Consider the following 24,956-nt stretch of genomic DNA (forward strand, 5'->3'; position numbering starts at 1 on the left):
AGTTAGAAACCATGGTCGTGAGTTAAAATCTCAGCTGCTTACCAGCTGAAGGCAAGAAATGTAAACCTCCCTAAGCCTCAATTTCCTCACTGTGAAATGGGGAGGGTCATGTCAGTATCAGCATGAGCTGTTGCAGGATCACAGTTGTGACAAAGAGGAAAGGGGAAATGTATACAAATTACTTAGTCCTAAGTGACTGTTATATATACATGTTGAATAATCTCTGGCCAATAATCTGTCTGTCTCCTCTTGTAGACTAGTCCTAGAGGCTCAAATATTATTCTTTTGATGTTTGTGTCCCCAGCCCCTTTCTCAATGATTTGGTGCATTAAAAGTGCACATATATATTCACTGAACAGGAAGTATTTGTATCAGGGTTGCACTCTAGTATTAAAAAAAAAAGCTCCTCTTCACATTAATACTATAGATCCTCCCTGCCCATTAATCAAATGATGCCAATTTTCCTCCACCCCATCCCCAGACTGTTAAATCAGGAGGTCAGGGGCTATACCTCTTTTGTTTTTCATAGATCCCCAATGTCTAGCACAGAGGCCAGTACACAGTAGGAGCTTAACAAATATTTGTGGACTGAATTTTTAGGAAACATTTATGATACATGTGACAGTTCACCTAGCACTTTCACATAAACATGTGCAGTATCTCGGCAGAGCAGGTTAAAGACATGCTCTAGAGCCAACTGCACCATTTTCTCACTGAATGGCCTTGGATACTATACATAAGTTTCCAAAGCCTCAGTTCTCTCACCTGTAAAATGAGAATAATGTTGGTATTGAATGGTTGCGAGTATTAAAATGTTAATTTGTATAAACCTTATAAAACAGTACCTGGCACATAAGCACTCTTTAAATTCTTTAAAATGCAATTATGAATTTTGTTTGTGGCTATTATTCTCCTATCACACCATCAAGAACAAATTATTCCAATTGCCTAAATCATTTATCCTTTCATATAAGAAAAGATGAGAAGTGGCATCTCTCCTTCAAAATCCTAAAATTAATTTTCAGCAAAACAAATCATAGTCCCAAGCAACTGACATCCAAAGCTATTTGCAAAATAAATGTATTCATAGAGACTGCTATAAAATAATCCTAAATGGCTCCAGATATTCTATAGTTTATGGCTCTTCCAAATCACGCGTTGGACACTTCTCCTGCAACATTTGGCATCATTCTTTCCATAAATGAGGTAGCAGCCACATTGGTTTGACCAAAGTGTCCATGTAAATAAAAATACACATGCACAAACACCAAGCATGCCGCCCTCTGCCTCCTCCACAAATCTCATTGTCGTGTTACGGCAAAAAGTGCGTGAATCCCAGTATGCATCTCCCCATCACTTAGAGCATGAGCCTGGAGATTAGGCCTAACATTTCTTAAGTATTTAAATCACTCTATTTAACCACTGATGCTTCTCTACATATTGGAGAAATGAGGAGGAGAAAAATGCAGGTGAAGGGAGCACCTGGGAATGTCATGTACCTTCAGCACTGTAATATTCCAAGCAAAGCTCTCAGTTGCCTTGTTGAGTTTTCTTCCTTTCAAGCCTTCTTTTGCCCCTAGATTATGAAGTTCCTCATGGAACTCCATCCCTTTGAGAAGAAAACATACAAGAATTCTTAGTATAAATTTCAGAAAAATAGACATTTTATTATAAAATATTATCAGTAAAAATATAATTTCCCATTCTGTCCATCTCTCATAATTTATAAATCCCAAAATTGAATTCTCCTTTCCATTCTGTTCATCCCCACCAAATGGCTATCCTTAGGGGCCAACTAACAATACTTAATGCTTTAGACCAAACTGCACTTTAAACAGCCAGGAACCACAGATAAAGACATGAGAAATTAAGAGGCAAATTCTTCCAAGAGGTTACATGTATCCTGTTGGTCCTCTGCCTAGGTTTTATGTGAAAAACCAGAGCATGTGACTAGTAACCATATGTTATGAAAGCACATATCTTACTTGTCCTTCTGAACCATCTATATGGCTTAATAGTAGGCCTTGGAGCCAACTTAGATGACAATGGGAATTAGGAAATGTTGAGTAAAAACTAAAAGATGATTTTAAGATAGCATTTCTGGAAACACCTAACACCTAAATGCTATAGATTTGGGAATGGCCGTAAGCTTAATTTTAGCTCAACCATTTCTCAAAAAAGCATCACCATCATCCACTTCCTCAGTCTTTGTCTTAGCACCTCAAAGATGGGAATCACACTTTCTCCTGGACATGTCATTCCATCTTTGGAAAGCTATGACTGATATCAAGCCAAAGTTTCACTCTAGAACTTCCACTCCTTGGCACTAGTTAGACTCAGATCAACAAGGTATAATCTCTTTTTCATAGTGCAGCCTTTAAATATTTGAAGAAAGATATTAAGTAAAGTCTACTAGAATCTTCTCTTCTCCAGATAAAACATTTTAACATGCTTCAGTTTACTAATAATGTCTCTTCTTGAAGGATGACATCCAGGCAGGGATTCCAGGAGTTGAGCTTGTGGGGACCTGCCTCCAGGAATATCCTACTCAAAGTGGGCTTGAAGGAGCCCATACTAGGTAAGGATTTACTACCGCACTTCTTGTTCTAGTTACTCTGCTTTTATCAATGCAGCCTAAAACCTTAACTTTCCTAGTGCTAACATCACAGACAGCTCATATTAAGAGAATCATGGGGCCCAGGCTTGTACTCTGGCTCTATCACCTACTATCTACATGAGCATGAACAAGTCCCTGAAACTCTCTGAAATTCAGTTTCCTCATTGATGAAATGATGATAACAAGAGTGTTTACCTCAAGGTACTCAAGTAAAAATTAAATAAATCAATATATATTAAGCTTTCAAAATAGTGCCTGGTACATAGGAGATGGTATAAGAATGTGGTGTTATTATTTTTGTGCTTCCTATCAATCGAAACACTTAAGCTTACAGGTCAGAGAAGAGCACCATTTTGAAAATTTGATCTGGGTTCAAAGGCCAGGCCTACCACATGTTGGTATAGCATTTTGGGTAATTCACTTCATCTCTCAGAGTCTCATATGCCCCATCTGTACATTGAGTATAATGATGATTACTGTGCAGAGCTGTTATGGAAACTAAGTAATATAGTATATGTGCTTAGTATTATCATATGCAAATATATCAATTATCATGATTACCATCACCTTCATCATAAGCATTGTGTGCAGGGATCAAGTATAACATGAATCCAACAGAAATAAAAGTACAGGGTATGGAAGAAGGTGAATGTAAACAAACAAGAGGTGTGTCCTTGCAGATGAGATTTTTCCAATCCTTAAAGAAAGAACAAATCTAAAATGAGGACTCATACATGAGGCAAAGGCCTAGAAGATTAATAGGATTATGGTTCAAGTTGTACAAATGAAGTGATTTTTAAGGGGCAATGTATAGTAAAAGGTCTAAGGTTTCCAAACCACAAAAGTATATTCAGAACCCCTCACCTCTCTATATATCTAGACACTATCCCCCTATATACACACATACAACCCACCTACTATTACTTAGATTTTTTTCTGTACCAAACAAAGACTTAAGTTTAACTCAAGGCATAAACTATGGCAGAAAATATTTGAATTTTAAGAATAAGAACAGAAACTTTAAAAATCTGCCAAGAATTATAATTATTATTTTTTGAACAAAATGTAGGTGAGAGGTGGTAGGGGTAGATTACCTGCTTTCTGACACTGCACAATCTTTTCCTGGACTGTATCTGCCATTTCTATGAGTAACCGGCTCTCTTGAATCATCTGTTACAAAATAAATATTAAAAAGATGGTTGTTAGAAATTCTTATACTAGATCTTTAGAAATATGACATACAGAGACCCACGTGATACTGGCAGTAATGGAGAACCATGGCCTTAACCACAAGAGATTGGAGAAGAATAATCTCTGTGCCCACCCTCATCCATTCTAACACTACAGCTAATTATATATCATGCCAAATAAATAACTGTTGAATAAATGCATACACATTCTTTAAGTCCCAGATAACATTCATGAACACCCCTATTCTGCCCCCTCACCCCAAAAGTAACTACAACAAGACAACTGGTATTGCAACAATACCAATGAGACTCAGAATAGGGAATCACCTAGTGATAAGCTAAAGTACTACTGTACATCAGTGAAGTTGGTAGCTTGGGTTTGGGTGGCCCAAAGATGGCACAGGTCTAGTCCTCCCTCTAGAAGGGCTCCTGCTCCACTGACAAGAAGGAGAAGTGAGTCAGATTTCAGAGAAACCAATTCAACAAAGCTTGTAGGCAATAACAATGAAATGGTTGTCCCTGCCCTCCACATTTGGGTAGAAAGCAAACGTAAGAGGTAGTTAGTATATACTGAGTGAAGCAGGAGAAATAACTGTTGTGGAAATGAAGAAAATAAAAGGCTGTATGTGAAGAAGGGGGATGATGATAATCAGTAAAGAAGTGATTAGAAAGATAAGGAGTTGGGGCCCTTTAGAAGAAGTGATGAAAGAAAGGTAACCAATAGGCAAACCAAAATTTCCTGAGTTTCCAGCTATTCTTCTACCCTCAGTAAATGTTGTCCCACTGCATCTGGCTGCTCCACACTTTATCTCAATATTCTGGGCTCAATATGATGAAGGGAGTTCAAGGCAGAATCCACAGTGGACATAAAAGGTCTTGAGTAAGACATTTCTCATTACTAAGTGCTGTTAAACAGATTGTAGTCTTGTACGATCACTTCCAAATACAAAGTGGTTTATGACTACAAATTCTCAAATGGGAAAGAACATTAAATCACAAATTTTTAGTGTCTCCATAGGAGTAAAATCATATCATTCATTCATTTAACAAATATCTATTGGGCAGCCACTATATATAAGCACTGTGATAAGTAAAATGGATATGATGCATCAGTGAGCTCATAGTCTAACAGGGAAGTCTACTCAAATGAGTGAAATATGGTAATTAATTCAACCAAAATTCAATTACTTGTATTTTTTTTTCACCTAAAGCAATAGTTTAAAGTGACTTATGATGGGGTTAGGGGACAAATTGACTATCAAAACCATAAAACTAGACACCTAAGGAGGTCTAGACTGAATCAAACTTTTTATTTAACTGCATTAAATTAACTCTACTCCAAAATTGTAATGCTTGTTAATAACAATTTATCAAAAGGCTAACAGCCTCAGTTACTGCAGATTCCATGTGAATGAAACTCAGGCAGAGAGAGAATTCATATGAGGATGAGCTGATTTAGTTTTTTCTAAGCTTAGCATCCATACCTGCAATATCAATTGAGTTTTTATAGCACTTCCAAAAGTTATCTGATGTTGCAATTAGTAAAGTAGCAGACAAAATGTTTTCATGAAATTCAAACAAGAGAAACATTCATAAAGAATGGACATATTCTGTGACTTTACCATGAGCAAAATAGTTAATACACCATACATTATGAGAATCATTTCAATTTAAGACTAAAAAAATCTTAGCTATCAAGTCCAACCCCTTAATTTTGTTAAAAAAGGAACTAAATTGTAGGATTTAAGATTCTCTCTAAAAAGTAGAACTAGTTAATGACTGCACTGGAGTTAAAATCCCAGTTTCCTGGTATCCACTTATTTTCATGAAAAAATAGTACCTATTTGGTTGTGTCTGGCCTGGTCATGCTCCATGAGAGAACACATGGCTTCACATGCATGCAATCTTTTGAGCCTGAAATATAGGGTTCCAAAGTCTAAGGGCCCAGTACAGTAGAAAAAACATGTGGGCATGCCCCTAAATGATCTATTTCAACCAGATTCAAATATATCCTTTTTAGGCCACAAAACAAGTCTTAATAAATTTAGGAATATTGAAATCATACCAAGCATCTTTTCTAACCACAAGAATATGAAACTGGAAATCAATTATGGGAAACAAAAACTGGAAAAAATAAAACATATGGAGGTTAAACAGTATGTTACTAAATAACTAACAGGTCAACAAAGAAATTAAGGAGGAAATCAAAAAGGGTTTGTAGAATAATGAAAATAGAAACACAACAATGCAAAATCTTTAGGATTCAGGAAAAGCAGTTCTAAGAGGCAAGTTTATAGCATTACAGGCCTACATCAATAAACATGAAAAATCTTAAATAAACAATCTAATCCTACACCTAAAGGAACTAGGAAAAGAAGAACAAACTTAGTTTGCCCAAAGTTAGAGAAGGAAGATCAGAGCAGAAATAGATGAAATGGAAACTAAAAAAACAATAGAAAGGATCAATGAAACTGAGATTGTTCTTTGAAAAGACAAACAAAATTGACAAACCTTTAGCTAGACTCATCAAGAAAAAAGAAAAGAGAAGTCAAATAAATAAAATCAAAAGGAAAAAGGAGAAGTGACAACTGATACCACAGAAATACAAACAATTATATTTTGAATTTACAGATTCAATGCAATCAAAATACCAATGGCATTTTTCACTGAACTGTAGTAAATAATCCTAAAACTTATATGAAATCACAGGAAACCCCAACTAGCCCAAGTAATCTTGAGAAAGAAGAACAAAGCTTGGGGTACCCACTCCCTGATTTCAAACTACACTATAAAGTTACAGTAATCAAACAGTATGATACTAGCAAAAGAACAGATACATACACCAATAGAACAGAATAGAGAGCCCAGAATAAACCCCTTATATGGTCAATTAATACACGACAAAGGAGGCAAGAATATACAATGGGAAAAAGACAGTCTCTTCAATAAATGGTATCGTGAAAACTGGACAGCTATATGTAAAAGAATGAAACTGGGTCACTCCCTCATACCATACATAAAAAATAAACTCTAAATGAATTAAAGACCTAAATTTAATACCAGAAACCATAAAACTCTTAGAAGAAAAGATAGGCAGTGAATTCTTAAATGTCAACTTAAGAAATTTTTTTCTGGATATGTCTCCCTAGACAAGGAAAATAAAAGCAAAAATAAATAAGACTAAATCAAAACTAAAATGCTTCTGCATAGCAAGGAAACCATCAACAAAACAAAAAGGCAATATACTGTATGAGAGAATATATTTACAAACAAAATATCTGATAAAAGGCTAATATACAAAATCTATAAAGAACTCATACAACTCTACACCAAAAAAACCCCAAATAACCTGGTTGAAAAAATAGGCAGAGGAGCTGAATAGATAATTTTCCTAAAGAAGAAATACAGATGGCCAACAGACACATGAAAAGATGCTCAACTTCAGTAATCATCAGGGAAATGTAATCAGAATGGCTAGTACCATCAAGGACAATAAATAATGAATGTTGGAGAGGATGTGGAAAAAAGGAACCTTCATACACAGCTGATGGACTTGCAAACTGGTGTAGCCACTGTGGAAACCAGTATGAAAATTTCTCAAAAAAACTGAAAATAGGAATTCCATATGACCAAGCATTTCTACTTTTCGGAATCTGCCCAAAGAAAACAAAATCATTAATTCAAAAAGATATATGCAATCCTATGTTTATTGCAGCATTACTTACAATAGCCAAGATATAGGAACAGCATAAATGTCCATCAATAGATGAATGGATAAAGAAGATGTGGTACGTATATACAATAGACTATTACTCAGCCACAAGAAACAATGAAATCTTGCCACTTGAGACAACATGGCTTGACCTATAAAGTTTTATGCTAAGCGAAGTAACTAAGAGAAAAACTACTATCATATTTCACTCATATGTGGAATCTAAAAAACAAAACAAATGAACAAATGAACAAAACTGAAGTAGACTCATAAACACAGAGAAGAAAGAGTTGGTTACCATATGTGGTAGGGGGAAGGAGGAGAGGTGAAATAGGTGAAAGGGAAAAAAATAGGTGAGAATGTTTGGTATCTTGTTCAGGGCAATGGCTCCATGAGTGCATACATAAGTCAAAATTCATCAACCTCTACACTAAGATGTGTGCATTTTATTATATGCACCTCAATTAAAAAGTTTTTTTTTTTTTTTTTTTTTCAGTGGGGCGGAAGATGGCGGCGTGAGTAGAGCAGCGGAAATCTCCTCCCAAAACAACATATATCTATGAAAATATAACAAAGACAACCCTTCCTAGAATAAAGACCAGAGGACACAGGACAATATCCAGACCACATCCACACCTGAGAGAACCCAGCGCCTCGCGAAGGGGGTAAGATACAAGCCCCGGCCCCGCGGGAGCCGAGCGCCCCTCCCCCCAGCTCCCGGCGGGAGAAGAGCAGGCAGAGCGGGAGGGAGACGGAGCCCAGGGCTGCCGAACACCAAGCCCCAGCCATCCGGGCCAGAGTGTAGGGCCCTCGATACTGGGAAAACGGGGCAGCAAGAACAGTGAGCAGGCACTGGAGGCTGGGCGACAGAGGACATAAGAAAAGCGCGCGACCATTTTTTTTTTTTTTGCTTTTTTGCTGCTTTGTTCTGGCGAGCGCTGTTTGGAAGTCTTAAAGGGACAGGGACCCCAATATTAGGGAAACAGGGCAGAAAGACCGGTGAGCAGAGGCCTGAGGCTGGCACCGGAGAATAAAGAAAAACGAACGACAACCTTTTTTTTTTTAAATAAAAATTTTTTTTTTTTTTTAATTAAAAAAATTTTTTTTCTTGTTTTTTTTTGTGGTCGTTGTTTTGTTTTGGCGGGTGCTTTTTGGAAGTCTTAAAGGGGCAGGGCGGGCCACTTAATCCAGAGGTAGGGAATCCGGGACCTCTGGGCACCCTAACCCCTGGGCTGCAGGGAGCAGGGAGGCCCCTTACGGAGATAAATAGCCGCCCAGCAGCTCCTGCTCCAACGCGACTCCACCATTTTGGAGTAGCTGCCCGAGCCAGGCCACGCCCACAGCAACAGCGGAGATTAACTCCATAGCAGCCGGGCAGGAAGCAGAAACCCTGTCTGCGCGCAGCTGCGCAGCACAAGCCACTAGAGGCCGCTGTTCTCCCAGGAGAGGAGGGCCACAAACCAACAAGAAGGGAAGTCCTTCCAGCCGTCACTCGTCCCAGTTCTGCAGACTATTCCTATCACCATGAAAAGGCAAAGCTACAGGCAGACAAAGATCACAGAGACAACACCAGACAAGGAGACAGACCTAACCAGTCTTCCTGACAAAGAATTCAAAATAAGAATCATAAACATGCTGACAGAGATGCAGAGAAATACGCAAGAAAAATGGGATGAAGTCCGGAAAGAGATCACAGATGCCAGAAAGGAGATCGCAGAAATGAAACAAACTCTGGAAGGGTTTATAAGCAGAATGGATAGAATGCAAGAGGCCATTGATGGAATTGAAATCAGAGAACAGGAACGCATGGAAGCTGACATAGAGAGAGACAAAAGGATCTCCAGGAATGAAACAATATTAAGAGAACTGTGTGACCAATCTAAAAGGAGCAATATCCGTATTATAGGGGTCCCAGAAGAAGAAGAGAGAGGCAAAGAGATGGAAAGTATCTTAGAAGAAATAATTGCTGAAAACTTCCCAAAACTGGGGGAGGAAGTAATCAAACAGACCACGGAAATACACAGAACCCCCAACAGAAAGGATCCAAGAAGGGCAACACCAAGACACATAATAATTAAAATGGCAAAGATCAAGGACAAGGAAAGAGTGTTAAAGGCAGCTAGAGAGAAAAAGGTCACCTATAAAGGGAAACCCATCAGGCTAACGTCAGATTTCTCAACAGAAACCCTACAGGCCAGAAGAGAATGGCATGATATATTTAATACAATGAAACAGAAGGGCCTTGAACCAAGGATACTGTATCCAGCACGACTATCATTCAAATATGACGGTGGGATTAAACAATTCCCAGACAAACAAAAGCTGAGGGAATTTGCTTTCCACAAACCACCTCTACAGAACATCTTACAGGGACTGCTCTAGATGGGAGCACTCCTAGAAAGAGCACAGCACAAAACACCCAACATATGAAGAATCGAGGAGGAGGAACAAGAAGGGAGAGAAGAAAAGAATCTCCAGACAGTGTATATAACAGCTCAATAAGCGAGCTAAGTTAGGCAGTAAGATACTAAAGAGGCTAACCTTGAACCTTTGGTAACCACGAATTTAAAGCCTGCAATGGCAATAAGTACATATCTTTCAATAGTCACCCTAAATGTTAATGGGTTGAATGCACCAATCAAAAGACACAGAGTAACAGAATGGATAAAAAAGCAAGACCCATCTATATGCTGCTTACAAGAAACTCACCTCAAACCCAAAGACATGTACAGACTAAAAGTCAAGGGATGGAAAAACATATTTCAAGCAAACAACAGTGAGAAGAAAGCAGGGGTTGCAGTACTAATATCAGACAAAATAGACTTCAAAACAAAGAAAGTAACAAGAGATAAAGAAGGACACTGCATAATGATAAAGGGCTCAGTCAAACAAGAGGATATAACCATTCTAAATATATATGCACCCAACACAGGAGCACCAGCATATGTGAAACAAATACTAACAGAACTAAAGGGGGATATAGACTGCAATGCATTCATTCTAGGAGACTTCAACACACCACTCACCCCAAAGGATAGATCCACTGGGCAGAAAATAAGTAAGGACACGGAAGCACTGAACAACACAGTAGAGCAGATGGACCTAATAGACATCTATAGAACTCTACATCCAAAAGCAGCGGGATATACATTCTTCTCAAGTGCACATGGAACATTCTCCAGAATAGACCACATACTAGGCCACAAAAAGAGCCTCAGAAAATTCCAAAAGATTGAAATCCTACCAACCAACTTTTCAGACCACAAAGGCATAAAACTAGAAATAAACTGTACAAAGAAAGCAAAGAGGCTCACAAACACATGGAGGCTTAACAACACGCTCCTAAATAATCAATGGATCAATGACCAAATCAAAATGGAGATCCAGCAATATATGGAAACAAATGACAACAACAACACTAAGCCCCAACTTCTGTGGGACACAGCAAAAGCAGTCTTAAGAGGAAAGTATATAGCAATCCAAGCATATTTAAAAAAGGAAGAGCAATCCCAAATGAATGGTCTAATGTCACAATTATCGAAATTGGAAAAAGAAGAACAGATGAGGCCTAAGGTCAGCAGAAGGAGGGACATAATAAAGATCAGAGAAGAAATAAATAAAATTGAGAAGAATAAAACAATTGCAAAAATCAATGAAACCAAGAGCTGGTTCTTCGAGAAAATAAACAAAATAGATAAGCCTCTAGCCAGACTTATTAAGAAGAAAAGAGAGTCAACACAAATCAACAGTATCAGAAACGAGAAAGGAAAAATCACGACGGACCCCACGGAAATGCAAAGAATTATTGGAGAATACTATGAAAACCTATATGCTAACAAGCTGGGAAACCTAGGAGAAATGGACAACTTCCTAGAAAAATATAACCTTCCAAGATTGACCCAGGTAGAAACAGAAAATCTAAACAGACCAATTACCAGCAATGAAATTGAAGAGGTAATCAAAAAACTACCAAAGAACAAAACCCCCGGGCCAGATGGATTTACCTCGGAATTTTATCAGACATACAGGGAAGACATAATACCCATTCTCCTTAAAGTCTTCCAAAAAATAGAGGAGGAGGGGATACTCCCAAACTCATTCTATGAAGCTAACATCACCCTAATACCAAAACCAGGCAAAGACCCCACCAAAAAAGAAAACTACAGACCAATATCCCTGATGAACGTAGATGCAAAAATACTCAACAAAATATTAGCAAACCGAATTCAAAAATACATCAAAAGGATCATACACCATGACCAAGTGGGATTCATTCCAGGGATGCAAGGATGGTACAACATTCGAAAGTTCATCAACATCATACACCACATCAACAAAAAGAAAGACAAAAACCACATGATCATCTCAATAGATGCTGAAAAAGCATTTGACAAAGTTCAACATCCATTCATGTTAAAAACTCTCAGCAAAATGGGAATAGAGGGCAAGTACCTCAACATAATAAAGGCCATCTATGATAAACCCACAGCCAACATTATATTGAACAGCGAGAAGCTGAAAGCATTTCCTCTGAGATCGGGAACTAGACAGGGATGCCCACTCTCTCCACTGTTATTTAACATAGTACTGGAGGTCCTAGCCACGGCAATCAGACAAAATAAAGAAATACAAGGAATCCAGATTGGTAAAGAAGAAGTTAAACTGTCACTATTTGCAGATGACATGATACTGTACATAAAAAACCCTAAAGACTCCACCCCAAAACTACTAGAACTGATATCGGAATACAGCAAAGTTGCAGGATACAAAATCAACACACAGAAATCTGTGGCTTTCCTATATACTAACAATGAACCAACAGAGAGAGAAATCAGGAAAACAACTCCATTCACAATTGCATCAAAAAAAATAAAATACCTAGGAATAAACCTAACCAAAGAAGTGAAAGACTTATACTCTGAAAACTACAAGTCACTCTTAAGAGAAATTAAAGGGGACACTAACAGATGGAAACTCATCCCATGCTCGTGGCTAGGAAGAATTAATATCGTTAAAATGGCCATCCTGCCCAAAGCAATATACAGATTTGATGCAATCCCTATGAAACTACCAGCAACATTCTTCAATGAACTGGAACAAATAATTCAAAAATTCATATGGAAACACAAAAGACCCCGAATAGCCAAAGCAATCCTGAGAAAGAAGAATAAAGTAGGGGGGATCTCACTCCCCAACTTCAAGCTCTACTATAAAGCCATAGTAATCAAGACAATTTGGTACTGGCACAAGAGCAGAGCCACAGACCAATGGAACAGACTAGAGAATCCAGACATTAACCCAGACATATATGGTCAATTAATATTTGATAAAGGAGCCATGGACATACAATGGCGAAATGACAGTCTCTTCAACAGGTGGTGCTGGCAAAACTGGACAGCTACATGTAGGAGAATGAAACTGGACCATTGTCTAACCCCATATACAAAAGTAAACTCAAAATGGATCAAAGACCTGAATGTAAGCCATGAAACCATTAAACTCCTGGAAGAAAACATAGGCGAAAACCTCTTAGACATAAACATGAGTGACCTCTTCTTGAACATATCTCCCCGGGCAAGGAAAACAACAGCAAAAATGAGTAAGTGGGACTATATTAAGCTGAAAAGCTTCTGTACAGCAAAAGACACCATCAATAGAACAAGAAGGATCCCTACAGTATGGGAGAATATATTTGAAAATGACACATCCGATAAAGGCTTGACGTCCAGAATATATAAGGAGCTCTCACGCCTCAACAAACAAAAAACAAATAACCCAATTAAAAAATGGGCAGAGGAACTGAACAGACAGTTCTCCAAAAAAGAAATACAGATGGCCAACAGACACATGAAAAGATGCTCCACATCGTTAATTATCAGAGAAATGCAAATTAAAACTACAATGAGGTATCACCTCACACCAGTAAGGATGGCTGCCATCCAAAAGACAAACAACAACAAATGTTGGCGAGGCTGTGGAGAAAGGGGAACCCTCCTACACTGCTGGTGGGAATGTAAGTTAGTTCAACCATTGTGGAAAGCAGTATGGAGGTACATCAAAATGCTCAAAACAGACTTACCATTTGACCCAGGAATTCCACTCCTAGGAATTTACCCTAAGAATGCAGCAATCAAGTTTGAGAAAGACAGATGCACCCCTATGTTTATTGCAGCACTATTTACAATAGCCAAGAATTGGAAGCAACCTAAATGTCCATCAATAGATGAATGGATAAAGAAGATGTGGTACATATACACAATGGAATACTACTCAGCTATAAGAAAAGGGCAAATCCAATCATTTGCAGCAACATGGATGGAGCTGGAGGGTATTATGCTCAGTGAAACAAGCCAAGCGGAGAAAGAGAAATACCAAATGATTTCACTTATCTGTGGAATATAAGAACAAAGGAAAAACTGAAGGAACAAAACAGCAGCAGAATCACAGAACTCAAGAATGGACTAACAGGTACCAAAGGGAAAGGGACTGGGGAGGATGGGTGGGTAGGGAGGGATAAGGGGGGGAGAAGTAGGGGGGTATTAAGATTAACATGCATGGGGGGGTAGGAGAAAAGGGAGGGCTGTACAACACAGAGAAGGCAAGTAGTGATTCTACAACATTTTGCTATGCTGATGGACAGTGACTGTAAAGGGGTTTATAGGGGAGACCTGGTATAGGGGAGAGCCTAGTAAACATAATATTCGTCATGTAAGTGTAGATTAGTGATAGCAAAAAAAAAAAAAAAAGGGCAGTTCCTGTGTGGTAACCTCCAACGAATTCTACACAAGGGTATAAAGGGCATATAAAAGTGTAGGCAAAGGGTCTGTTTGTGTTTATACAGAGGATCAAAGCCTAATTGGGCTACCCCGAAAATGAACTAAGATACGATATGAAAAAGAACTTCCAACATCTGCACCCTCTGGAAGACTCATGCCAGAAGATGATCATCAAAAAACCCCAACAAAGATCCACGCACTGCTACAGCTGTAGATGCACTCATCCCACCAGTTCCTGGACCTGCCATGGGAATGAGGAAGGAGATATCTAAGCTGGCCTGTGCATACAGTAAAACAACAAAATTGGACTGGATCTATACTGTTGGAACTCAACCAAGAATTTGGAGAAGTGCAAATTGTAGCACTCCAAAGTCTTACAACTACAAACTATTTATTGTTAAAAGAACATATGGCATGTGAACAGTCCCCAGGAATGGGTTGTTTTAATTTGTCTGATTTCTCTCAGACTGTTCAAGTTCAGTTGGACAATATCCACCATATCTTAGATAAGTTTTCACAAATGCCTAAGGTGCCTAACTGGTTTTCTTGGTTTCACTGGAGATGGCTGGTAATTACAGATATGCTTTGGTTATGTAACTATACTCCTATTATGTTAATGTGTGTGTGCAATTTAAGTAGTAGCTTAAAACCTATACATGCTGAAGTTACTCTACAAGAAGATATATCAAAGAAATAATCAATCTTCCCATGTTTTCTTCCGCCTGCTACTTCTATAGCTTTTCTTCTTCCTTCCTAATTACAACCCTTAAATAGAATTCGTGCCTCATATCAAATTTACCGAGTATCATAATTCTTCCAAGTGGTAAAGATACCTCAAGACAAATGCTGGGCATAGAAGCCACAGGGCATAAATATGCAAAGAAGTAAAAAGCTAACTTTTTCAAACAATAAGGCTTCTCTCTCACTTACCAACTTCACATTTCCCTGTATGGCCCCGGAAGATGACTGGTTAGCCAGAGACGGGTAAGATTCCTCAAGGGAGGAACAACCTAAGACAGGCACAGTCGCAGGGGGGCCATCAGGTGAGAAATTGGGGATCAACAGAGGTGAGGCTTAGAACCTCACCCCCCCGTTCTGAGAGAAATCTTCTGCATACGTGGATGTTTTATTGCCCTGGTCTAGCTTGGATTAACACATAGTCTACAGGCACACACCTGATCATCTACATGTGCTCTCTTACAACACTAAACTATGTTTTCTACCTTTATTTTGTATCTACCTACCACTTCAGCATTTTATTAAAAATAATAATAATAAAGAGAGAAATGTGGTATCCACATATAAATCAAGTATAAAAACCAAATGAGTATTCATATTTGAACTGACTGTTTATAGTTCATAATGCATGAGCAAAACCGAAAGTTTCTGTGATGACTGCCCTTGTACTGTTCACTATGTAACTTATTCATTATGTAAGAATTTGTTCTACATGTAAAAACTTGTTTGTTATGCCTCAGAAGATTGGAGACTGACAAAAATTAGGCTTGGGGTGGAATAATGATTGTGCATTGAGCATTGACTCCCCTATACAGAATTTTATTGTCGTTAACAACCATTTGATCAATAAATATGAGAGATGCCCTCACAAAAAAAAAAAAAAAAAAAAAAAAAAAAAAGGACAGACTTCCAATGGTAAAATAAATTAGTAACCGGGATGTAATGTATAGCATAAGGAATATAGTCAAGATATTGTAACAGCCTGGTAGGGTGATAGCTGGAACCTAGAATTATGTATATAAATGTTCTACCACTGTGTTGTACACTTGAAACTCATGTAATGTAATACTGTGTGTCAACTACCCTTCAATAAAAAATAATTATTAAAAAAAAAAAAAAAAAAAGTTTTTTTTCATCCTTAGGAAAAACTAAAAAAAGGAATAGGATTCCTTTTTTGATAATATCTTGACTGACATCCTATATTCATTTCTCTCGTTTTTGCTCTCAGTAGAGAACATATGATACCATTCTCTGATTTAAAAAAAATCTTAATCTATTGATTTGTGACCAGCTTTCTTTGTAGTGTTTACTAAATATCTCCTCAGTGTTGAGTATGAAAGAAATATATCCAAAACACAATAGCTCTTTGTAACAACCTGAGAAGGAAGCATCCTCTGGGCCAAGACTAACTCTTGTTGTTTGGTTGGTTGGTTTTATTTTTTTCTTGGTCTCATTAATCTACAATTACATGAGCAACATTATGGTTACTAGGCTCCCCCCTTCACCAAGTCCCCACCACATACCCCATTACAGTCACTGTCCATCAGCATAGTAAGATGCTATAGAGTCATTACCTGCCTTCTCTGTGTTGTACAGCCCTCCCTGTGCCCCCCCATATTATGTCTGCTAATAGTAATGCCCCCTTTTTTTCCCCCCCTTATCTCTCCCATCCCACCAATCCTCCCCAGTTCCTTTCCCTTTGGTAACTGTTAGTCCATTCTAGGGTTCTGTGAGTCTGCTGCTGTTTTGTTCCTTCCATTTTTTTCTTTGTTCTTATATTCCACAGATGACAGAAATCATTATTTGATACTTGTCTTTTTCCACCTGGCTTATTTCACTGAGCATAATACCCTCTAGCTTCATCCATGTTGTTGCAAATGGTAGGATTTGTTTTGTTCTTATGGCTGAATAATATTCCATTGTGTATATGTACCACCTCTTCTTTATCCATTCATCTACTGATGGACACTTAGGTTGCTTCCATTTCTTGGCGATTGTAAATAGTGCTGCGATAAACATAAGGGTGCATATGTCTTTTTCAAACTGGGCTCCTGCATTCTTAGGGTAAATTCCTAAGAGTGGAATTCCTGGGTCAAATGGTATTTCTATTTTTAGTTTCTGAAGGAACCTCCATACTGCTTTCCACAATGGTTGGACTAATTTACATACCCACCAGCAGTGTAGAAGGGTTCCCCTTTCTCCACAACCTCACCAACATTTGTTGTTGTTTGTCTTTTGGATGGTAGCCATCCTTACTGGTATGAGGTGATATCTCATTGTGGTTTTAATTTGCATTTCTCTGATGACAAGCGATGTGGAGCATCTTTTCATGTGCCTGTTGACCATCTGAATTTCTTCTTTGGAGAAGTGTCTGTTTAGATCCTCTGCCCATTTTTTAATTGGATTATTTGCTTTTTGTTTGTTGAGGTGCATGAGCTCTTTATATATTTTGGATGTCAACCCTTTAATGAATATGTCATTTATGAATATATTCTCCCCTACTGCAGGATGTCTTTTTGCTCTATTGATGGTGTCCTTTGCTGTCCTTTTCAGCTTAATTATAGTCCCACTTGTTCATTTTTGCTTTTGTTTTCTTTGCCAGGGGAGATTTGTTCATGAAGAAGTTACTCATGTTTATGTCCAAGAAATTATTGCCTATGTTTTTTTCTAAGAGTTTTATGGTTTCATGACTTACATTCAGGTCTTTGATCCATTTCAAATTTACTTTTGTGTATGGGGTTAGACAGTGATCCAGTTTCATTCTCTTACATGTAGCTGTCCAGTTTTGCCAGCTGTTGAAGAGACTGTCATTTCCCCATTGTATATCCATGACTCCTTTATCATATATTAATTGACCATATATGTTTGGGTTAATATCTGCACTCTCTAGTCTGTTCCATTGGTCTGTGGTTCTGTTTTTGTGCCAGTACCAAATTGTCTTGATTACTGTGGCTTTGTAGTACAGCTTGAAGTTGGGAAGCAAGATACCCCCTCCTGCTTTATTCGTCCTTCTCAGGATTGCTTTGGCTATTTGGGGTCTTTTGTGGTTCCATATGAATTTTAGAACTATTTGTTCCAGTTCATTGAAGAATGCTGTTGGTATTTTGATAGGGATTGCATTGAATGTGTAGATTGCTTTAGGCAGGATGGCCATTTTGATGATATTAATTCTTCCTAGCCAAGAGCATGGGATGAGTTTCCATTTGTTAGTGTCCTCTTTAGTTTCTCTTAAGAGTGTCTTGTAGTTTTCAGGGTATAGGTCTTTCACTTCCTTGGTTAGGTTTATTCCTATGTATTTTATTCTTTTTGAAGAAATTGTGAATGGAGTTGTTTTCCTGATTTCTCTTTCTGCTAGTTCATCATTAGTATATAGGAAAATCACAGATTTCTGTGTATTAATTTTGTATCCTGCAACTTTGCTGAATTCAGATATTAGTTCTAGTAGTTTTGGAGTGGAGTCTTTAGGGTTTTTTATGTGCAATACCATGGCCAAGACTACCTCTTTTACCTAGACTTTAAATCCCACCTCTCAGAAACTCACTCCTAATGTTGCCTTCTTTTTTATTCACAGTCTCTACTCTCCCCTGGCTTTTTCCCTTTTCCATTCATCCCCTACCTTAAAATAAGCATGCAAAAACAATAACAAAATATTTTATTGGCTTTTGAGTAGTTGTCTTCATCAATCCTTCCTTAAAAAATAAGTCCATGTTTATTGCTTTGAATTTTGCAGGACTTTATTGAGACCTTCAAAGTCTAACCTTGGTCTCACCATCAGCTACTCCCTGGCCACTCCTCCATCCCCCTTCTCTGCAGCTAGGCAGTTGATACCACAGATCATCCCTTCTTCCTGACTTCGAAGACACTGATTCTTTTTCTGCTTTGCTCTTTCTCTGCCTTCTGTACTGCTTCCTTCTTTTTTATATGCATGCATACAAGAATCCTCCAGGTCATCTGACCTCAGCTGTCCATTCTTTCCCTTTACTATGAGCTCTCTGCTTGGTAACATCATCAGTTCCTGCAATTATCAAATATTGCACCCATGCAGATTATTTCAAAGCCAATGTCTCCATCCCTGGCCTTTTTCATAAATTCCAGATTCACACTTCCAAAAGTCTACAGCAGTGTTTTTCAAAGTAGGAAGGTACATGCACTCTGGGCCAGGGGGCACAAGATAATCCAGTGAGGTGTGAGAAGAAACAAGGAAGACTTTTACTTACATTTATTTTCTCTGTAAAATGAGAAAAGAAATTAAGTTTTACAAATTGATCTTGGCCCTCTTGCCAAAATAAGACAGTGTGTACCAATAGAGTAAGTAAGGTAAGAAAAGAAAGGAATTCCACATTGGTGAAGGCCTGAAGCAGCATGCTTATTTATTAGTTCCTTCCAGAATATTTTAACTTACATATGCCTATAAAATAGTAAAGTAAGTATCACTTATATTATCTAAGAAAAACTAAACCTTCCCAATATGGATTCCTGAAAAGAAAAGGAAGATCACACAAGCATGAGCAAATCAAACAACATGAAGTGGCAGAACAGCCTCTCATCCCATTCCCACCATGATTTCTTCCTCAGCAACACTGAGAAGTAAAAACAATGTCATCTGATCAGATATGACATATTCAATCACATTGGGAGAACAAAAAGATTATTATTATTCATAAGGAAAACTATATTCAAAATCCAATGCTAATTTTTTTCTTCATATGCTTTATACAGTATACATCAGTATGTTATTAAGTTTATATAGTTTATAAATGAATGAATTCTCAAAATATTTTTAGAGTTGCCTCTCCCTTCATCCGAGATCCACTCTCTGCCATGCTCTGTGCTGAGGAGGTTGGTCTCTATGGGCAACAGTAACCAGGTCCCCTTGCCTCTGACTTCTATTGGGATCACTCAGTGGGTACTACCAACAACAATGGAAGGAGGCAGGAAGCAAGAGATTTAGGGTAATGACTCCCTTGACTGATGCCTCCCTGTTGGAATGTAGTTCGGTAGCATCCTCCCTGCAAGGCCACAGCTCCTTCCAAGTGGTCCCTCTCTGACACTTTGGATATTACTGAGTGCCAGGAACTGCTCCTTCCCCTTGCCCTTTTAGGCCTGGGTGTGATGGCAGCTCTCCACGCTGCTAATCCTACAGTGCTCACCATCCGCTGTTGCTTATCTAGCCTTAGCCCATACTTTTATAACCAATCCCCCCATTTGCTCCTTAAATCACCCTTTTTGAGTGTGCTGTCTGTGGAGAGCCTGAGGCAGCGCTCAATCAAAAAAAGTAGAGATGCTTGGCCTACCAGATACCTGTACCTGTAATTTCCAGCATTCTCTGTCTCACCCAGACATCCAGGCTCAAATCTCAGACCACTGCAGCCTGAAGGCAAGTCCCCCCAGTCTGTTAGTCACTAAGTCTTCCCTGTCCTACCACTTTTATCCTGTTGTTTTCTTCTTTACCACAACACTTCTGGTTTAAACATTCATTCCCGCTCCCTAGACCATCTTTCAAATTCTACTTATCCTTCCAGATGTTGCTCAAGTGCCTACTCCCACCAAAAAAAATGAAATATCTCCTGTTTTCTCCAAATTCTCACAAAAGTCCCTATAGGATACTCAGAGGTGACTTTGAATCCTTGCTCTACTACTAGCTGGATCTGGTTCTTCCTACCTAACTCCTTCCAAATGCCACTTCCAGAATCACCTTCCAAAACCATAGCACTGAATTCCTGGCTTTGTCATTTTCTCCCTCACCTGAATGAGGCAACATTTTTCAAAGCTAGAGTTTGAGTCTTTGTATTTGCCTCAGCAGCCTTTCCCAATATGGTTTCCAAATTCTCCCAGATCCCAGTTTGCCTGTGTGACTTACATTCTCCAAACACACGTTCCTCTTCCTACATATTTCTTTCTACTAGGGAAATCTTCTTAAGCCATCTGCCCTGGTCAAAATCTTACCAGGCCTCAAAGCTCATTTCAATACCCCCTCTTCTATTGGTGCCCTGATCTCCCCTTCCCTCACTTACTCCTCCAAATTCTAAGAACATTTTATTTTCTTGTTCTGTTTATAACACTTCTTATTTTCTACCTTAAATTGCAGTTAATTGCTTACTTATATCATCCCCTACCCTTAACTTCCCCAGGAAACTGTAATTTCAGTAGAACAGGGAGCAAATGCTATTCACCTTGATATCCTGATTCATCTATCCATTTACATAGTTACCCTTTTCCTATTTTACATTGTGGTACTTATTTCTTCTACATATTGATCACCCACACATGTATGCACAATAAAATACTTTTTATTATTGATCACTTCTAAAAGCTACAATTGTCTTTTTTTTTAACTCTAATGTCTCTTTTTGTCTCTAGTCTTCATTTCTGAGCTTCTCCATTTTTCTGTACTGTTACGTGTCCTTAACTCCCTTTCAAATTGAGTGCTGAATAATAAACATAAAGCTTTTAACAGTATTACACATATAAAAAATATGGTATTCAAATATCAGAAAGTAAAATTTAAAACTTCATTACTTATTTGAGGTAAAATAAATTCAAGACCAAAACATACTACAAACCGTTTAATTCAAGTTCTCTTCAAAATCCCTCAAGGGAATATCTGTTAACCCCTCAGTATAAGAAGTTTGTTTTTCCCATTGTCAAACAGATCACTCCATAAAGATAGTCAAATGATTTAACCTTCAACACATAAGAGCATCCCTTTGAGATTCCTTCAAGGATAACCTGAAATCCTTTAGTAAAAAAAAGTCTCTACTTTTACTCTAAAATACCTCATCGTTAATATTCTCAGAACTTAAAATCATTGCTCACGTGAACTTTCCTCATAAGAGCATTTGATCTTCTCTACAACAATTTCCATTGTATTTAAAGAATAGTTTTATTCTACTTTCCATACTCAACTTCCAATTATTAGTAGTTATAAAGAAAATAAATAAGATAAATGAATGTACCAGTAATTCCAAACCACATTTAAATCAACAATTGCAACCTTTTCCCCATCTAAGTAACTTTTCTAAATTGTCAGGAAGGAAAAATTTTGATTAGAATTTCATCTTATTAGGTCTCTACAGAATCTGACAGAAATAAAATATAAAGTACAAAAGCCAGGGAGAGAAAGTGAGAAGCATGTCCTCAGATAATCCTCCAGCAGGATAGTTAGTACAATTAACCAGCCAAGGATAGTTGATCAATCAATAGAATTTAGCAATGGCCTGACTAACATATCTGATGTCTAAGTCTGAGTTCCCAGTTGCCTTTGCCTGTTATAGTAACACAAAGAGCTTTTCTCTGGTTCTGTCATGTGAGTATCTTCTAATGGATCTTATTTCCTTGCCACAGCTTTGAATCTAAAATAATAGAAGACTTATCCAGATTAAGGCTGGCATTACTTTAAGCATTAGATGTATCCTGAACAGGGGTGTCTAAAGTTGTCAGTTAAGATAAAGATCGTTTATTAAAAGTGAAAACTTTACTGAAGGGGACAGTAATGCTTTTATTCATAGACAGATTAAATTGTCCGACCTGTGTGAAAAAAACTGTCCAGTCTTATCAAAAGGGAATTTAACTAATTGTGATCATTGCAGAATCAAGTAAGTATTTAATGGTGCTGAAAAGATGAGTCTTCATATCATGACTCAGAACCTTCCATAGGTTCCAATTTTCTCTTGAAGTATATATATATATATATATATATATATATATATATATATATATAAGTTCCTAGAACCACATAACTTTATAATTCACCTTATGGACCACCTATCGTGGACAATTCCATTTCATAGAAGAAAAAAACTGAGCCCCAAATTGACATGCTTACAGCCACACAGCTAGCTAGTGGAATAGTTTAGACAAGAACTCAGGCATTATGAGGAGCAGACCTGAGCTTACAGGTTGTTCTGTGATGTTATATTTAAGTGTATAATTCCTACTGCAGTGCAAGTTAATGATAAACATTTAATAAAATGGAATTTGCAAAGTAAAGCATCATGAAAATACATTCCTGGCATAACTGCTCCTCCTTCCAAATCTAATTTGCAATAGGCATCAATTAATATAGATACTCTTCCTATGAAACCTAGAAAGAAATGTACGTATGTGTGTCCATTGCTTTTTCAGGGAGGAATTATCAAATTTGGAAAGTCAATAATTTAAGAATATTTGAGTCCACAAAAGCCAATCTGCTCCAGACATATTTTGTTGTCTCCCCTTAAGAAAATTGAAATAATTAATCTACCTCTTACCTTCCTTTTAATCAAAACACTGGGTTTTAGTTTTGGGTTCTGTACTAGCTCATCTGTTCAGATTGTTTAAACTAAGACCTGAATTTTATTAAACTTTGTATGTTTTTTTAATCTGATTGCTATTAAAAATATATTTGCTAACTAGAATGGATATAACTTCCTTTAATTTTTAATTTCCTTAAAAGTTTTAAATCAGATGGATAAAAGCATTGTTAATAATTGGTATCTTTTGTTTTTAAGCAAAGTTAATCCTATGAAGACTGTTAATTTTCAATGAAACAGGAACACACATGAGGTCAGAAGCTTTGCAAGCTTTCTGGAAGGCCTCTGCCGGAGCATTCTCTGTCCTGGGACTACTGCTGAGTCTTGTTTCCAAGTCTAATTTTCATAATGATTCAGGGCAAGAGAACTCACACATAGCAGGCCAACCAATGTTTGTTTCCACATTCATGACTGACAGGATATACTTTAGGGAGTACTTTCTACATAAAAGGATCATTTTTAACTTTTCTTTGCTCCAGTTGTTCTGTTTCCAAGATATAGTTGCCATCTATATCTTTAATCATTTAAAATGTTTGTTTTTATCCCAATGTTATTAATATATAGTTCATTCATAAAATTACCAGGTGACTAACCTTCGTGAACCTTCTGCACAATTTTCAGCCCAGTTTGACTATCTCAAAATTTGCCTTTAACAAAAAGTGGTGCAAGAACTTGAGTACTCAGGAATGCAAAGTGAACTTTGATGATGTACACACTATATTCCACAAATGAGCCTGCCAGAAACACTTACTGATGCATCTCTGATATCCACTGTTCTTGGGACCCTGATACCAAGTGGGAATGTTGCCAGCCCTCAAGATACTGACAGTTCTCCCAAGATACAGAAAACGTATCAGAAGACATTGCCACATACACAAATGAAAGGGGTTTTGATGCACCAAGTGCAGGACATCTTGTTTTTAAATACCAGCTCTGGCTGAGCACATGCATCAGGCTGTTCTTTTTCTGAGCTCCATTAAGTATATAAGGTAACATACTTTTGGAAATCTAAATTAATATAAATTCCACACAAACTTCACAGTGAGAGAGAGTGAGGGAAAGAAAGTATCTTTGACTTATCTAATTTTAATTTATATTTATTTCAATAAACAAAACTATATTAAGGGACTGTAGACATACCCACAACTTGTTCCTATTCCAAGGCTCAATGTATCTTGGTAACAACACTGACAGAAGAGAATGTATTTAATCCAACCCACTATGTTTGACTGAATTGACACCTGCCAGTGTACTGATTCCACTCCAAGAGTGCTTAAAGATAGCAAACAGCCCTTTTTGCGAGATTCCTATCATGCTGACACAATCAACTGCTCTCCAAATCACATCCCAGCCTACTTAGTAAAAGATTAAATAACCCTTGACTCATGTTCTCTAGATTGTTTTGATTTCTTTTTTATCTTCAGAAAATCTATTGCTCTTACCACAGTAAAGTTTTAACTTTAATGTTAATGCTAAATAATTTAACACAGAAGTCACCTTCAGAGAACACCTTGGGTTTATTTTTTACAGTTGCATTTATTCCTCTGAAACTATTCCACCTCTGAATGCTATATTCAAAACACTAATTACCTCCAGAGTTTTCACATTAATTTAGTATGCTTAAAAAGCCCA

At 37.6% G+C, this 24,956-nt stretch overlaps 1 protein-coding gene across 2 annotated transcripts in view; it reads right to left on the reverse strand.

Moving 5' to 3' along the window:
- The window catches only part of PLCL1 (phospholipase C like 1 (inactive)), a 331,823-nt gene that overhangs the window by 38,185 nt on the left and 268,682 nt on the right, over positions 1-24,956 (reverse strand). For both annotated transcript variants that reach the window (XM_036900516.2, XM_036900517.2), the window contains exons 4-5: positions 3,712-3,787; positions 1,500-1,609 (exon numbers count right to left, since the gene is read on the reverse strand). In XM_036900516.2, coding sequence (XP_036756411.2) covers positions 1,500-1,609; positions 3,712-3,787 — 186 coding nt within the window. The remainder of the gene's footprint in view (positions 1-1,499; positions 1,610-3,711; positions 3,788-24,956) is intronic.

The sequence above is a fragment of the Manis pentadactyla genome, chromosome 6 (assembly GCF_030020395.1).
Source record: "Manis pentadactyla isolate mManPen7 chromosome 6, mManPen7.hap1, whole genome shotgun sequence".
Lineage (NCBI taxonomy): Eukaryota > Metazoa > Chordata > Mammalia > Pholidota > Manidae > Manis > Manis pentadactyla.